General features: G+C 39.3%; 2 protein-coding genes and 2 long non-coding RNA genes across 4 annotated transcripts; all 4 read left to right on the forward strand.

The window, feature by feature from the left end:
* Positions 1-2,502: 2,502 nt before the first annotated feature.
* On the forward strand, positions 2,503-3,574 carry LOC116730980 (gastrula zinc finger protein XlCGF8.2DB-like; the record flags this gene model as incomplete). The annotated part of the gene is made up of 2 exons (XM_032580556.1): positions 2,503-3,246; positions 3,498-3,574. Coding segments are annotated over 2 exons (774 nt in total), but the record flags the coding sequence as incomplete, so codon positions are not given.
* A 3,517-nt stretch (positions 3,575-7,091) lies between these two features.
* On the forward strand, positions 7,092-8,517 carry LOC116731027 (uncharacterized). Its single transcript, XR_004341482.1, has 2 exons — positions 7,092-7,791; positions 8,457-8,517. It is a non-coding gene; the product is annotated as an uncharacterized LOC116731027 (long non-coding RNA).
* A 995-nt stretch (positions 8,518-9,512) lies between these two features.
* Positions 9,513-11,121, forward strand: LOC116730997 (uncharacterized). Its single transcript, XR_004341446.1, has 2 exons — positions 9,513-9,564; positions 11,011-11,121. It is a non-coding gene; the product is annotated as an uncharacterized LOC116730997 (long non-coding RNA).
* A 256-nt stretch (positions 11,122-11,377) lies between these two features.
* LOC116730928 (gastrula zinc finger protein XlCGF8.2DB-like) lies at positions 11,378-12,825 on the forward strand. The gene is made up of 2 exons (XM_032580502.1): positions 11,378-12,380; positions 12,550-12,825. The coding sequence occupies exons 1-2, from the start codon at positions 11,457-11,459 to the stop codon at positions 12,577-12,579; spliced, it is 954 nt and encodes a 317-aa protein (XP_032436393.1). The 5' UTR covers positions 11,378-11,456; the 3' UTR covers positions 12,580-12,825.
* The last annotated feature ends 5,153 nt before the right edge of the window (positions 12,826-17,978 follow it).

Here is a 17,978-nt window from a genome sequence, read left to right on the forward strand (position 1 = left end):
GGCTGCAAGCGGCCCCATTTAATGATCTGCATTCTAACCCCTGTGTGTCCGGTTCAAAACAAGAGTATCAAACCTACCCTTTTACACATGCATAAAATTAACTGCATTAAGCACCAAAATCAATAATTTTCCTCGACAGTATCATAGATACCCACCCCCAACATGGACTATTCACATCCCTACCTTCTGGCCTGACGGTCAACGACCACATGTGCAATAGAACAATAGATGAATAGAAGAATGGATGAATGGAGGCTAATTTGAGCCATCAGAGTCGTCAGGTTTTCAAGACTGGGTCTTAAAAACCTGGCAGGTCTTGAAAACCTAGCAGTCCTAGTAGGAGAGACGGATTCACTGCACTGATGAATCTCAGCTGCTGAATCTCTCTTAAGCTCCTCCTCGGCTGGAAAACATGAATAAAACCTATATAGATATTATGTATATACGCATGTCCATATAAATATGTGTAGTTTTATGCATATTATTCAGCATTAATAATTATTTAAGCATCTTTATTTCTCTGATTTTATTATTTTGTGTTTGTATATTTATATAAATATGTATTGATATTACTAAATAACATATTTCAAAAATTATGACTGGTTGTGTGCTTTGTAAAATAATCATAATACAGAAATATCAACACATTCTATTCTGACTCTATTCTGTTTTCCCCACTAAGAATAGTTAAATATGCTCAACCTTATATCAGTCATTCAAAATATTTTAAAAATCATTTCCTTGTAAATGTTGCTAACCTTTTAATAAGGTCTACAGAAAAATTGGTGAATATCTGTTTAGTATTTAGTGAGTTATGATTGATAAATGCGCTGATACGTCATTGAGTCTGTTAAACATAAAGCTGAGTGGAACGGTCGACCGCTCCAAGATGGCCGCCTTAAATCTCTTCAGTAACAATAGGCAAGAGCGGTCCATGAGGCGTTTATTTATAGTTTATGGGGAAAAGGGGCACAATAACTATGGGCAAAGGTGCATTAATGGCCCCAATATGAGTGGGAATTTACAGTTTCTTTATTTTTACGCCGTTTTCAACTAATACACCAAACAGTTACATAAATAAAAGAAGTTCAATGTCCAAACAACTTGAAAATTGCTTTTATAGTTTATTTTTTCCAGTTTGACAAGCAAATAACAAAGATCAAACTTTACATTAGTGATGTGTTGAGTAATGAAGCGGGTAAGACAGAGAACTCACCTAAACCTGAGCAGTTAAAGTTTTTATTTTTTAGTAATAAATCGTTGTCCCTGGTGACATAGCGAGTAACAAGCCAATCACAACCCTCTTTTCTATTTGTTTCTAGTTTTCTTTTGGATCCAGCCATTGTTTCATACAACCAGATTAATCAGAATTTATGTATCAGAATCACGAACATTTTAAACTTGTTTATTCATTGTAAAGCTTCATGTTGTTTTCACGTTGCCTATTTTACATATATTGTCCAGTTGATGTCACAGTAGAGCAAATGAAGCACCGCGGTACTTCGGCTCATGAGTCGAATGATTGGATGGAGTTCCTCAGGGCTTCATGAAGCTGCATCTCACCATCACTACTTTTCATTGTTTCCTCTCCTGGTCTGGTCAAAACCCACAGACCCAACCCAGTGCATGCTGGTCCTATACCAGTCCCTATACTTACAGAAAATGGACCCACAGTTCTTAATGTCTAACTTAGAAAAGTTAATAACAAAGGAACAAAAACTAAACAGCTATTAACCTACAAATAAACTCATGTTTATAAATAAACCATAAAGATATAAAGTGAACTAAAGTAAAATTTCAATATAATTCAAAGTAATAAAAATAAATAGTATCTTGAAATAATACAATTTGCAGGTAAATATTAACAATAATCCCTACTACAATTAATTTTGTAATAAAATATTTTTTTCATATCCGTTAATTTGAGAATTCCCCAAATGTCAGCTGGATATATCGACTGATCTGTATCTCTGTCTACGCTCTTGAATTATCAATTGTTTTTTTTTATTCATTTCTGTCTTGAAAGATGAACAATTACTCGTATTTATTTCAGAAAAGGTAGCAATTACTCTTTCTCTGTTTTCTTCTCCAGATTCCCTGAAGTGTAACGTTTATAACCAGGAGAGGAGATCCACTCTGGACCAGGAGAAGTTAGAACCTCTGCAGGTGAAACAAGAACAGGAAGAGCCTGAAGATCATCAGATAAAAGAAGAGCAGGAGGATCTAAAACACCAGCAGATAAAAGTGGAAGAGAAAGAAGTTTACTGCAGTCAGGATGAAGAACAGATTGAATTAAAACAGGAGACTGATACCTGCATGGTGGTTCCTGTTGATGAGCAAACAGACCACACTGAATCAGAACCAAACAGGAACCAAGACATCTTCCAGGAAGCTGCTGAAGCTGAGAACCAAAATCAGGAAAGAAGAAAACCTTTCTCATGTAACATCTGTAAAAAGCGTTTGGCTTCAAAATCTGTTTTTGATGCTCATATGAGAACTCATACGGGTCAAAAGCCGTTTTCATGTGTGAACTGTGGAAAAAGTTTTGGTTATAAACCGACTTTAACTAAGCATATGATGATTCACACTGGTGAAAAGCCGTTTTCATGTGTGAACTGTGGAAAAAGTTTTGGTTATAAACTGGCTTTAACTAACCATATGATGATTCACACTGGTGAAAAGCCGTTTTCATGTGTGAATTGTGGAAAGAGTTTTAGTCAAAAACGTGTTTTAACTCAGCACATGATGATTCACACAGGTGAAAAGCCGTTTTCATGTGTGAACTGTGGAAAAAGTTTTAGTCGAAAACAGCATTTAACTGGACACATGAGAACTCATACAGGTGAAAAGCCATTTTCATGTGTGACCTGTGGGAAAGGATTTAGGCATAAATCGGTTTTAACTCAGCACATGATGATTCACACTGGTGAAAAGCCGTTTTCATGTGTGAACTGTGGAAAAAGTTTTTGTCAAAAACAGCATTTAACTCATCACATGATGATTCATACTGGTGAAAAGCCTTTTTCATGTGTGAACTGTGGAAAAGGTTTTACTCATAAACATGTTTTAACTCATCACATGATGATTCATACTGGTGAAAAGCCGTTTTCATGTGTGAACTGTGGAAAAAGTTTTACTCAAAAACACATTTTAACTAAGCATATGATGAGTCACACTGGTGAAAAGCCGTTTTCATGTGTGACCTGTGGAAAAAGTTTTATTCGAAAACAGCATTTAACTCAGCACATGATGATTCACACTGGTGAAAAGCCGTTTTCATGTGTGACCTGTGGAAAAAGTTTTTGTCAAAAACCAGGTTTAACTCAGCACATGATGATTCACACTGGTGAAAAGCCGTTTTCATGTGGAAATTGTGGAAAAAGTTTTTGTCAAAAACAAAGTTTAATTCAGCACATGAGGATTCACACTGGTGAAAAGCCGTTTTCATGTGTGACCTGTTTAAAAAGTTTTAGTCATAAAAAAGTTTAACTGAGCACATGACGCGTCACACAGTTGAAAAGCTGTAGAAGTATGTTCCATAAATGTCCTATGTTGTATTTGTTAAATGTGATCATTTTGATCTTCACATTTGGATACTTAGAGATTTTCAAACATGACACATTTTCCTTCATTGATGTTTTATTTTTCTGGTATATTCTGCATCAAAAAACAATAATGATGAACTGTATGTTATTGTATTAACATACTGTTTATGTCAAACTGTATGTTGTGTGTGTACAACGTGAAGAGCAGAGGGCTCAGCACACAGCCCTGAGGAGTGCCAGTACTGATGCTGATGGATGAAGAGGCTTGGGGGCCCACTGACTATTTCATGCATTAACAGAGTTTGACCGGACATGGACTCCCTTCCAGAACATTCTCACATGATTGGACTTGAGGGATTGATTTGTATTATTCTGTACCATAGAGAGTGAGTGGGGTTTATTTTTGTAGTTTTTTAAATCAACAATAGAATGTACATAATGGTTGAGTGTTTTAAAAAAAAATTCTACAAAACAGTATTTGTGTTAATTTTGTGTTTAATGTAAAATGAGATTGAATCTGATTTCATTTCTTTCAAATTATGTTAACCAGTTTTACTCTACCCAATTAAAATCTATTGAAATAAAAAAAAATCATTTGTACTTTAAAGAAATGCAAAATTCACCGCAAACTAATTGTCATGCATTGATTGCACAAAGTACATGTAATTATTTTTAACATTTTGCTTTTTTCTCTTGTTTTAGCTGTAATATTTTAATCTGTTCTGCTGCAGCATTTAGATTACTGTATTTTAATGTTGAAACTATTTTTATGTTTATATATATTTTAGAAAGAAATAAACGTGTAACATTTCATTTAACATTAAAGTTTTGAGTTTTTCTTTAGTGTATGTTGTGCCTGATCCTTGAACCCAGTAGATGGTGGTACTACAGCTATACTGGTTGTAGCCACTGTGGTTCCTGTAACTGATGGGTTTCTGGTTCAAACTTCCCACATCCATCTCAGTTGTTGAGTCCTTGAGCAAGGCACCAAACCTGCCTTGCCTGCTGTTAGTCAGAAGTCCGATGGCGCCCATTGAGTAGCAGCTTCTGTCAGTCTGCCCTAGGGCAGCTGGGCTACAATGTAGCTTACCACCATCAACATGTAAAGCACTTTGGCATCCTCTGCACTAGATAAATCGCTATACATACATTTACCATTGACTATACACTTGCATTTTGTCTTTTTGTTGTGTTTTGTATTAAACTTGTCCTGTGACAGTGTGACACTCAGCATTGTCGAGTACCAAGGTTAAGCCCTAAAGACTTGCATAAGTGGACCATTATGGCTTCCCCCTGATATAATTACATGAAACTTTATTAGAAACTGCTTTGGGTGTATTTTATTAAATTGTAATGAGATGGAGAAGAAAGCGGGAGAGAAAAGAAAGGTGAGGTAAAAGTTTTATAGGGGCCCCCTCCTCTCACCCAACTTGATATAAAGGTGATCACAGAGAGGAGGGAGCCAGAGACCAAACCTGACAGACAGACCAGGCACACAGAGACAAGATCACATGTTCCTATTCTCATGTGTACACCCAGACATTCAAACCCATGTAGATAATGTCAAACTAAACAAAACAAAAATGGACGCCATACACCCAGTTGCATTTCTCATACACAGAGATCCAACCAGAACCAGGACCACCAGCTTAGGAATCATTCAAACCAAATCCCTATCCCAATTCCCAAACACAGCCTGCCAACCAAAGGATCCACCTAGTCCCAATGAAGAAGATCCAGCAGACATACAGCGCACCGGGTTGACTGAAAGAACCCCAACCCAAGAAATGGACCGACCAGCCAGCTCAGCGCAATATCCAGAACAAGAATACCACCCACAGCCCTGAATCCCAGCCCAGCACCAGGCTGTGGCCACAGATAGCCTAGCAAAGCAATAAATCACAGCCCATACCAACACCAAGACAGACAGACAGCAAACGATACCAGACCCAAAAAAAGGGGCCAATCAAAATGCAAACACCAGCCAACACAAGCACTTTCACCACTTCATACACAAATAAGCCAAAAACACAAGCCTCTCAACTTGCCGACTACACCACCAGTAGGAAGGATGCTACAGAAAAGCCAACGCACCAACTGTGAAAAAGGAAGCAGCCCCTCACAGGTCCATAAACATCCCAGCCGCCAAGTGATAAGTAAAAAAGCCAATCCTAACCTGGTACAACCTGGTTTTCATGCATTGATTTTTCTTGATTATAGAAAATATGGTTGAATATTTTCTTCAATAATTTGTTGTGTCTGTTGTCTTAGTTGTATTTTTCTCTGTTCTGCTGCAGCTGTTTTCTATTATAGATCACCATGTTTCTAATGCTGGAACTAATTTAACCTCCACACATAGATATATTATTAGTGTCTTAGAAAGTAAGTAGAACATTTGCCTTTCCTGTGAAAATGTCGTGTTAGTGCTGAATGTAACTGCTGAAAATTGTAGAAACATTTGAGTTCAACTGCAGAACACTTGCTGAAATTAAATGAGTAGAAGCAGCAGGAAAAAGTTAAACAGTGCAAACCTGTCAGCTAAACTGAATAATTTAAAATCAGTACCAACAACCCTGCTTATAACTTTAAATATTGCATAGAAATGCTTGCAAACATAAAATATAAGGTCATATATTGAATAATTTCAGTATTAAAGAGAGTAATAGCATTTAACCCATCTAGTGCAGTAGAAAGAGTGTATAAGCTAACATTAGCTAAATAAATATTAGTGAGGCAATCGATGGTAAAAATACACAATTATTTAGTTTGTTGCCAACAACGCCACCTGGCAAAGAATCAAAGAACCGAGCAAAGAATCACCAAACACCGTGACGTCACAAACACTCGTTGGATTTCCCTCCATCGATTTATGTTGATCACGGGACAGCCACAGCAACAGGGGGCGCCACCATCTGGGCCAAACGCACCACCTTCAATCCTGAGAGCTAACAAAGAAATAAATACAAACTATTATTAAAATACCAGTAGAAAATTCAAGTAGAAAAACCCGTTAAAAGTCCTTCACACTCGACCACCAGCACCGCACATTTAACCCTCCTGTTAAGTTCCAGGTCAAATTGACCAGTTTTAAAGTTTAATTTTTTTTTTTTTTAATAGTTGCAAGTATTTTTTTTGCATGAAACTTTTTCTATTTGTCTTAATAGGTGCACTCTACATATAAATTGAAAATCTATTCATTTTACACATTTGTACCAACCCCTACGTCTACTTTTACATAGGTACTGTTCGGGTCAATTTGACCCAGCAGTCAGGTTAGAGTGCAAAATAAGATTTTAAAAAATGTCCAATTCTATATGTTTCCTTGCAGCTATGAACCATATTTCACCACACACACACACACACACACACACACACACACACACACACACACACACACACACACCCCACCACACACATACCTGCACACCCCCACTCACACAAGCCCACTTTCTCACTACTCTCTTTACTTCACTAGGAAACTGCGAGAAAGCAGGTGTTCATGTTACGCCCCTTATGAGTAAGAACTCTATCAGTAGGGGAATAATGAAAACACGGGCACGATGTCACTGCTTTCGTCTCCAGTGATGTAATGGAGGAGCAGAAGCGTCGCGTTCCCCTACATCCGATCAGACAAAACCAATCGAAACCCGAATGATTAAACCCTCATAACTTAAAATCTAAAAGGTTGAACTTTTCAAGAATTATAACCAAACATAGCCGGAAAAGTAACATTAAAGAAAAATAGATTGTTTTTAAACTTCATTAAACTTAGGCTACCTTTTACTGTATCTGTCTGTAGCACTGAACTTGAAAGACCAAAATAATCGATCGCAGATCACTAGATCTTGTTTTCCCTTTTGGTTGTCTAAAACAGTTTTATAACCACTACATTCACACAACTTTTGATGGGAATCTTTTCTGTTCCCGTGGATAAACTCCACCCACACTGAGTGACACTCAGCAGAAGTGGAGGAAAACATAAATATTCTCTGCATGACTCATTTCTCTTGATTTTAATCAGCGGGACAATTTGACTAAGAACAGTATGTGTGTCTCAAATTGTGGAAAACTCCCTGCTGGAGCCAGCGTCGTGACGTCAGAGACATTATTGGGGATGTACCACGCGCCTGCGCGTATGCATGACTCTTGACTTTCAGTGTGCTTCGCTAGTAGACACATGCAGTTCTGTTCCAGCACCTCACTAAAATGTTGAATTCTTTGTGTGTACGTGTGCGTTGATGACAATGTAAGTACATAATTCATTTCATCCGCTTGTGTTTCTTACACGCTGCTTAGTTCGGCAACCGTGTAACCTTGGTTACCGCGAGCTCCAGCGTATTTTGATGAGGAAATGCCTATTTCTTAAATGCCTGGCTAAACGCTAATTTCTTGGTTTAACGTTACAAGAATAGTTCAGTTTGAGAGTTGTCTGGCAGTACTCTGAATTGTAGTGTTATTTCTACTGTTCTGAAGATGTTCAGGACGGTAAACTAGCTTCCAAATGTAGCATCGAGCGCTTATGGAGCCGGTATGTTCGAGTGGATAATCATTTTCTCGATCTCGCGGCGGGAAGAACCGCTTCTACCATTTGTGGTCTTTATGCGCCACCCTGTGGTCATTAAGTGTACTGCATCTATATGCTCTGTATTAACACTTTGAGTGCCTAGTTCTCACCTATATTATCCTGTTATTACTTGTTACTTGCAGTAATTCTCTTCCTTGTTACATTAATGTTACTGAAGTGTTACTGAATTGCAATTACAATTATATATATTGTTAATGTAACTGGATGTGTATATTTGATTCTACCTGAAATCGAATATTTTGCATACGTTAGAATTTGTATATGTATACGTGGAATTTAGATGTACAATATTCTAATTACTCTTTCTGTATATGTTTATCTTGCAGAGACCACACACACACACACAGACACATATGTTTATCAATAAAACCCATAACATCACCTAAAGTCGCAGCTGTTCTCTGACCGGAGCACATAGTCAGTGAGGGGGCGACTAGCCATCGACGTACACGTCCGTCACACAAATACAATTATAAAGACCACCCATTTTAAAAAAAACTGTAATATAAAATGTTTCACCAAAGATCAATTTCAAGGAAATTATAGTTTTTTTGTGTCTAGGTTTTTTTCCAGTGGACATAAAAAAAATGTAAATTCCATTTTTTATGTCCAAATGAGTAAATGAGTGGGTTGATGTTATTGATCCTTAATTGCTGAGAAATAAAAAAACACCATTGCACAAATATTGATTGAAATTATTAGTATTGGAGTTAATAATCAGATATAAATATGTTTTGGAGGGTTTTTTTTGTTTCTGACGCTATAGCATGATTAAACACTCCCCGGTTCAAATTGACCCACGAACATTTTTGCTGTACCCTAGAAACGAACATAACAGGAGGGTTAAATGAACAAGCCGGTGCTGATCGGCTCTCAATAAGCCACAGGATGGGCGGAACCAGAGGTAACTCCGAACAAAGCAGCAGCGATCATTGTGGATATACGGAAACTATAGGAAAGGTTCTGATCTGGTGGAGTGAAGAAACTGTGAAACATGTTGCGGGATGTAGGAGATACGAATCAGAAGACAATATTAACTTTGAATTTGTGGAAAACTGGAATACTAATATTGTATTTGTTTTATTTAGATAAAGTGGAAGAAAAGATTTTACGTCTTTCAAAGAGAACTGGCACTGTATGAGAAATCTTTAGATGTGATGATCGTAAGATCCACAAGGTGGCGGTAATGCAATGACATGACAGTCATAAAATCCCAAAGAAGAAGAAGAAGAAGACAAAGAAAATGGCGCATGGTCTGTTTGGTTCAATGTTCGACTGTTTCTCTAAACGAGTTTATCAACGAGCCGTTAACTGCTGCTGAAGAAACATTCACAGAGTTTAAAGAAATCATCGTCAAGTCGGAGGAAGAGATGGATGATCATCGCAGACTGCTGGATTTCTCCCGGAGGCCCCAGATAATCTTACACCGAATAGGTAGGAACCACCAGCGTTTGGATGCAGGTTAAGGTCTAAATGTCTGCACCTTTCTGTATGAGGATCATTTTAGTAAATGTTCTTTTCCCGTATAAATGTTTTGTTAACCGGTAAATAAACGCAGGAATCACAATTACGCTGTGAAAATGACTTATTGATGTAGAGAGAAAATGACCTTTTATGGCTTTTCCTCCTTTAACTAATCAAACTTACTTTTGAAAACAGGAGAAATGTGAACAATGCAGCGCAAGGTTAGTAAAGCAAACAGCATGAAACAATAATAATGTGTTAGTAGCTGTAAAATGTAATAATTTGTAATAAATAAATTGTAGTGGCGATTGTTTGTCAAACCAAACATCCTATAAAAGTTCAGTCAACAAGCCACTGCTGCACTGAGGTGATGCTTCGTACGAAGGTAAAAGAAGTTCAATGTCCAAAAAACTTGAAGATTGCTTTTATAGTTTATTTTTTCAGTTTGACAAGCAAATAACAAAGATCAAACTTTTCATTAGTGATGTGTTGAGTAATGAAGCGGGTAAGACGGAGAACTCACCTAAACCTGAGCAGTTAAAGTTTTTATTTTTTAGTAATAAATCGTTGTCCCTGGTGACATAGCGAGTAACAAGCCAATCACAACCCTCTTTTCTATTTGTTTCTAGTTTTCTTTTTGATCTAGCCATTGTTTCATACAACCAGATTAATCAGAATTTATGTATCAGAATCACAAACATTTTAAACTTGTTTATTCATTGTAAAGCTTCGTGTTGTTTTCACGTTGCCTATTTTACATATATTGTCCAGTTGATGTCACAGTAGAGCAAATGAAGCACCGCGGTGCATCGGCTCATGAGTCGAATGATTGGATGGAGTTCCTCAGGGCTTCATGAAGCTGCATCTCACCATCACTACTTTTCATTGTTTCCTCTCCTGCTCTGGTCAAAACCCACAGGCCCAACCCAGTGCATGCTGGTCCTATACCAGTCCCTATACTTACAGAAAATGGACCCAGTTCTTAATGTCTAACTTACAAAAGTAAATGACAAACACAAAGCAACAAAAATTAAACAATTATTAACCTACAAATAAACTCTGTAAATAAACCCCAAAAATATAAAGTGAACTAAAATCAAATTTTAATACAAATAAAAGTAATGATAGTTCCAAATTAAGTAATATCTTTAAATAATAAAATTTACTCATAAATATTAACAACATTGGCAACTATTATTAATTTTATAATAAATAAAAAATATTTAATATCCATTCATTTGAGAATTCTCCAATTGTCAGCTGGATTTGTCGTCTGATCTGTCTCTCTGTCTACGCTCTTAAATTTTTCGGTGTGGGTTTTTTCATTTTTTTCATTTCTGTCGTAAACAATGAACGATTTCTCCCATTTACTTCAATAAAATAACGATTGCTTTTTAAATCTGTTTTCTTGTCCAGATTGCCTGCAGTGTAACATTTATTACCAGGAGAGGAGATCCACTCTGGACCAGGAGGAGTTGGAAGCTCTGCAGGTGAAACAAGAACAGGAAGAGCCAGAAGATCATCAGATAAAAGTGGAAGAGAAAGAAGTTTACTGCAGTCAGGGTGAAGAACAGATTGAATTTAAACAGGAGACTGATACCTTCATGGTGGTTCCTGTTGATGAGCAAACAGACCACACTGAATCAGAACCAAACAGGAACCAAGTCATCTTCCAGGAAGCTGCTGAAGCTGAGAACCAAAATCAAGAAAGAAGAAAACCTTTCTCAAGTGTCATTTGTGAAAAGCGTTTGACTTTCAAATCTGTTTTTGATGCTCACATGAGAACTCATACTGGTGAAAAGCCGTTTTCATGCGTGAATTGTAGAAAATGTTTTAGTCAAAAACAAGATTTAACTCGGCACATGATGATTCATACTGGTGAAAAGCTGTTTTCATGTGTGACCTGTGGAAAAAGTTTTAGTGGAAAATGGAATTTATCTCAGCACATGAGGATTCACACTGGTGAAAAGCTGTTTTCATGTGTGACCTGTGGAAGAAGTTTTACTCAAAAACACGTTTTAACTCGGCACATGAGGATTCACACTGGTGAAAAGCTGTTTTCATGTGTGACCTGTGGAAGAAGTTTTCTTCAAAAACAGCATTTATCTCGGCACATGATGATTCATACTGGTGAGAAGCCGTTTTCATGCGTGACCTGTGGAAGAAGTTTTACTCAAAAACATGATTTAACTCATCATGTCATGATTCATACTGGTGAAAAGCCGTTTTTATGTGTGACCTGTGGGAAAAGTTTTCTTCAAAAACAGCATTTATCTCGGCACATGATGATTCATACTGGTGAAAAGCCGTTTTCATGCATGACCTGTGGAAAAAGTTTTACTCTAAAACATGCTTTAACTATGCACATGAAGATTCACACTGGTGAAAAGCCGTTTTCATGTGTGACCTGTGGGAAAAGTTTTATTCGAAAACACAATTTAAGTAAGCACATGATGATTCACACAGGTGAAAAGCCGTTTTCATGTGTGAATTGTGGAAAATGTTTTAGTCAGAAACACGATTTAACTCGGCACATGAGGTTTCACACTGGTGAAAAGCCATTTTCATGTGTGACCTGTGGAAAAAGTTTTAGTGGAAAACAGAATTTATCTATTCATATGAGGACTCACACAGGTGAAAAGCTGTTTTCATGTGTGACCTGTGGAAAAAGTTTTCTTCAAAAACAGCATTTATCTCAGCACATGATGATTCATACTGGTGAAAAGCCGTTTTCATGTGTGACCTGTGGGAAAAGTTTTTGTCAAAAACACAATTTATCTATTCACATGAGGACTCACACTGGTGAAAGGCCGTTTTCATGTGTGACCTGTGGAAAAAGTTTTAGTGAAAAACAGAATTTATCTATTCACATGAGGACTCACACTGGTGAAAAGCCTTTTTCATGTGGAAACTGTGGAAAAGGTTTTTTTTTACAAAGTTAGTTTAAATCGGCACATGATGACTCACAGAGGCGACAAGCCGTAGCAGTGTTTTACATGTGTGTCCTGTGTTGAGGTTCACTATTAAATTGATTTGGTTAAAAACTAGAATTAAATACTGGAGAGATTTCATGTCTATAAAGCATCTTGACATTAGGATACGTAGAGATGTGAAGCAATTTCCTTGAGAGATGCTTTGTTTTTTTTCTGGCATATTCTGTAGCAACAATAATGACAAACTGTATTGTTGTTATATAAACCATTCAATAAAATGACATGGATTATAACAAAATTGGGTGATAAATTGTACTAGGTGGCATTTAATGCCCTTATGGCTACTGGGTATAAACTGATCTTCAGTCTGTTTGTCTTTGTTTTATTGCTCCTCTATCTGCAGCCAGTTGGAACAAATTGTAACCTGGGTGTGAGGAGTCTTAAAATGTTCTTGGCTTTCCTGAGGCAACGGACCTGTGGAGTTCCTCGAGAGAAGGCAGAGAGTAGTCGATAGTCCTCTGGGCAGATTTTATGATTCTCTGGAGAGGCTTCCTCTGTGCTGCTTTGCAGCTGGAGAACCACGCAGAGGCAATAGCAGAAAACGTCTCTTAGAGGTACCTCCTAAATTACACGGGGAGGCAGCCATTTTGGGTCAAGGGGCAAATTTTGGCCATTTTTCACTTTTATTCAAGTCAAACTTTAACAAACTCCTCCTATGGATTTCGACCTATTGGCTTCATTCTTGGCCAGGATGCAGGTAATGAGTGGGGCTTTAAAAGTTATCAAAAAAATTCACTTTTTGTATATGTTCAGGTTGCGTGGTAGATTGGCGAATTTGGCGTACTCGCCAACCCAAACAAAACGTTATGACTTTCACTTAAAAAGATCAATTGGCACCAAACTTGGCATGAATGATCCAGGTTGGATCCCTGACAATCCTATGTCTTCATAATCTGACGTCATCTAATATCAAGGTGGAATAACATCCCCACATAAACTCCCAGGTGCATCAAACTTCATTTGTATCATCACAGACCAGGGCTCATCACATTCACATGGCCAATTAGTGACATCAACACAAGCCCTACACCTTTCAACAGGAAGTCAGTGTTTTCCCACTCTTTTTCTTCCCTTTACTCGGCGGTTCATGCAGATTTCAACCTGTGTTTAATGAAGTAGAACAACATGATGGTAAATCCTTCTCTCAACACTGGCTGGCAGCAGCATGTGGATGTGGCTGAATGATGAATACTAACCCATCGCTGTTTGCACCTTTATCTCAAAATCATACATGCATCATTGTATTTGCACTAAACTTGTTATGATTGACCTTGGTTAACCTCTTAAGAACCCAATGGCATTAAATTGTCATTTCACTCCACTGCGCCCCCTAGGTTATTTCAACAGCGGTATCTCCTTTTTACATCAACCGATTTGCACCAGATTTTTTGTGCATCATCAGGAAGCACTGCTGAACACATCAGTGTATAACGGACAGGTGTGGGAACTGTGTGAGAGCGTTGACGGTGGCGCTGATGGAGCTCACGTGGTTTTTGCATTGGTGAAATAAGAACATGTTTAGTTTACATTCAAGGATGTACTTACAGCCAGGCCCTAGCCATACAGGACACAGTCTTTCATCCCTGTTACCTTTTCCCTTTTGGAAGTTATAACAGTAACAACCTGAAGAACTCTATGATGGAAGAAAACTTTGAACTTAGTGTTCCCTTGCCCGGATGTGGGTCACCGGTGCCCCACTCTGGAGCCAGGCCTGGAGGGGGGGTACAATGGCGAGTGCCTGGTGACTGGGCTTTTATCAATGCTCGAGCTTTATTTGCAACAGTTGACAGAATCACAAACCCTCCTGTGATGTTACCGCCTGAATTCCAATGTATTGCTGCCTGCAACCAGTTTTCTAGGTTCTTTTCAGAGAAAATTCAAAAAATCAGAGGATTAATCTGTACATCTAATATAAAGTCAGTACCAATGCTGTGCCCAAACAAAACAAATACAGGAAAAATGACCCAATTTCAACTACTTAATTATAAAACCCTACAGGAAATTATAAGTCAGCTAAGCTCCAGTTCCTGCTGTCTGGATGTTTTACCCACAAATTTCTTTAAGAAAGTCCTGCCTGTTATTGCTTCTGATCTGATCCAAATAGTAAACTCATCGCTCTCATCAGGTGTTTTCCCCCAGGCTTTGAAAACAGCAGTAATCAAACCACTTATAAAAAAGAACAATCTGGACAAATCACTAATGCAGAATTACAGGCCGATCTCCAACCTCCCATTCATCAGCAAAGTTATTGAAAAAGTTCTGTGTAAACAATTAACTAGCTTCTTAACTATAACCAACCTCTTTGACTCCTTCCAGTCTGGTTTCCATGGTTACCACAGCACGGAGACCGCCCTCGTAAAAGTGTTCAATGACATCCATATAAATACGGACTGTGGCAGAACCACAGTGCTGGTTCTGTTGGACCTCAGTGCAGCTTTTGACACTGTTGACCATGACATATTACTGAATCGACTGGAGAGTTGGGTCGGACTCTCCGGTCCAGTGCTTAACTGGTTTGAATCCTACATAAAGAACAGGGATTTCTTTGTTTCAATTGAAAACTTTTCATCAAAGAGGTCAAAGGTCACATGTGGGGTACCCCAAGGTTCAATCCTAGGACCCCTTTTATTCAATATTTATATGCTCCCACTAGCTCAGGTTATAACAGGAAATAATATTAGCTACCATAACTATGCAGATGACACACAGCTCTACATTACGATGTCACCAGGTGACCTTTGACCCCAGCCAATCACTGAACAGATGCTTAGAACAGATAAATGTGTGGATGTGCCAAAACTTTCTCCAGCTGAACAGAAACAAAACTGAAGTTATTATTTTTGGACCTAAAGAGGAACGATCTAGAGTCAATGCACAGCTTCAGTTATTACAACTGAAAACCAGCGATCAGGCCCGAAACCTGGGAGTAGTGATGGACTCTGACCTGAACCTGCAGAGCCACATAAAGACAGTTACAAAGTCGGCCTTCTATCACCTGAAGAACATTTCCAGGATTAAAGGACTAATGTCTCAGCCAGATCTAGAGAAACTCATCCATGCGTTCATCTTCAGTCGTATTGATTATTGCAACAGCGTCTTCACAGGTCTGTCCAACAAATCAATCAAACAGCTGCAGCTGATCCAGAATGCTGCTGCTTGTGTTCTCACTAAAACCAGGAAGGTAGAGCACATAACACCAGTTTTAAAGTCCCTACACTGGCTCCCTGTAGCTCAAAGAATAGACTTTAAAATACTGTTGTTAGTTTATAAATCACTGAACGGCTTAGCACCACAATACATTAAAGATATGCTTTTATTGTATCAACCTTCCAGACCTCTCAGGTCTTCCGGTTCTGGTCTGCTCTGCATCCCCAGAACCAGAACCAAACGAGGAGAAGCAGCTTTCAGCATCTATGCACCACAAAGTTGGAACAAACTTCCAGAAAACTGTAAAACAGCTGAAACACTGACTTCTTTTAAATCTCAACTGAAAACCCACCTGTTTAGAATTGTATTTGAAACATAATCAATTACAAATTTATTGATGTAACTTGACTTAATGATTGATTATTCTGTGTTTGTAATGATGTAAAGCACTTTGAAATGCCTTGCTGCTGAAATGTGCTATACAAATAAAATTTGATTGATTGATTGATTATCCATGGAGCCCGGCCCGGCTCAGCCCAAAGAGGAGACATGGGTCCCCCCTCCCATGGGCCCATCACATGTGAGAGGGGCAAAAGGGGTCGGGTGCAGTGTGTGATGGATGCCTGCCGACACAGTGATTAGACATAAATGTAATTATATTTGTATAGACATAAAATATTGTGGATCTCACCATAAAGGTTTTCTACAGTTTAACAGGTGGTTTCATCAGATTCATTTACCATGACATTTCTCATGTTGCATCTAGTTTAGGACTATATTTCTATATAAACACAAATGCTTTTAATACATAAATCTATTAGTTAACAGTGATACTAGATACTCAGAAAGGCCCCAGGCTACTTTACTCCCTAATAGTTTAATAGAGTGGTACAAATCATTCCCGGAATAAGACAACTCTAAGTAAGCAAAAATAATAATGTTTTTAAGAGTAAGCTGTAGCAGTTTGTATGTGTTCAATTTAAGAGTAAGTAAAATAAAAGTTGTTTTCTCCTCTGATACATTTTCATTCTTACTATGTCCTATAGTTGTATTTACTTTAATTTCAACAGCGAGGATATGCTAACAAAGGAATCAAGTACCTTAAGTTGCGCTACCCATGTATATTTAATAGGAAGGAATCTGATGGATCCTTCCTATTAAATCCTTAGAGGGGGTACTGGAGAGTGCTCCTCCTGGGGACTCCCTTGTTCTACTGGGGGACTTCAACGCTCACGTGGGCAATGACAGTGAGACCTGGAGGGGCGTGGTTGGGAGGAACGGCCCCCCCGATCTGAACTCGAATGGTGTTCTGTTGTTGGACTTCTGTGCTCGTCATGGATTGTCCATATCGAACACCATGTTCAGGCATAAGGGTGTTCATATGTGCACTTGGCACCAGGACACGCTAGGCCGCAGTTCGATGATCGACTTTGTCGTTGTTTCATTGGATCTGCGGCCCATGTCTTGGACACTCGGGTGAAGAGAGGTGCGGAGCTGTCCACTGACCACTACCTGATGGTGGTGGGGGAGGAAGCCGGTCAGACCTGGCAGGCCCAAATGTGTTGTGAGGGTCTGCTGGGAACGTCTGGCGGAATCCCCTGTGAGACGGAGCTTTAACTCCCATCTCCGGCAAAACTTTGAACACGTCCCGGGGGAGGTGGGGGACATGGAGTCTGAGTGGACTGTGTTCCGTGCCTCCATTGTCGAGGCGGCCGGTCGGAACTGTGGCCGCAAGGTTGTCGGTGCCTGTCGCGGCGGCAACCCTCGTACCCGTTGGTGGACACCTTCGGTGAGGGATGCCGTCAGGCTGAAGAAAGAGTCCTACCAGGCCTTTTTGGCCTGTGGGACTCCGGAAGCAGCTGATGGGTACCGGCAGGCGAAGCGGCATGCGGCTCGGGTGGTTGCTGAGGCAAAAACTCGGGCGTGGGAGGAGTTTGGAGAGGCCATGGAGAAAGACTTCCGTACGGCTTCGAAGCGATTCTGGTCCACCATCCGGCATCTCGGGGGGGGGGGGGGGGGGGGGGGGGGGGGAAGCAGTGCGGCACCAACACTGTTTATAGTGGAGATGGTGTGCTGCTGACCTCTACTCGGGACGTTGTGGGCCGGTGGGCAGAGTACTTCGAAGACCTCCTCAATCCCACCAACATGCCTTCTATTGAAGAAGCTGAGCCTGGGGACTCTGGGTTGGGCTCTCCAATCTCTGGGGACGAGGTCGCCGAGGTGGTTAAAAAGCTCCTCGGTGGC

This window comes from Xiphophorus hellerii, chromosome 13, assembly GCF_003331165.1.
Source record: "Xiphophorus hellerii strain 12219 chromosome 13, Xiphophorus_hellerii-4.1, whole genome shotgun sequence".
NCBI lineage: Eukaryota > Metazoa > Chordata > Actinopteri > Cyprinodontiformes > Poeciliidae > Xiphophorus > Xiphophorus hellerii.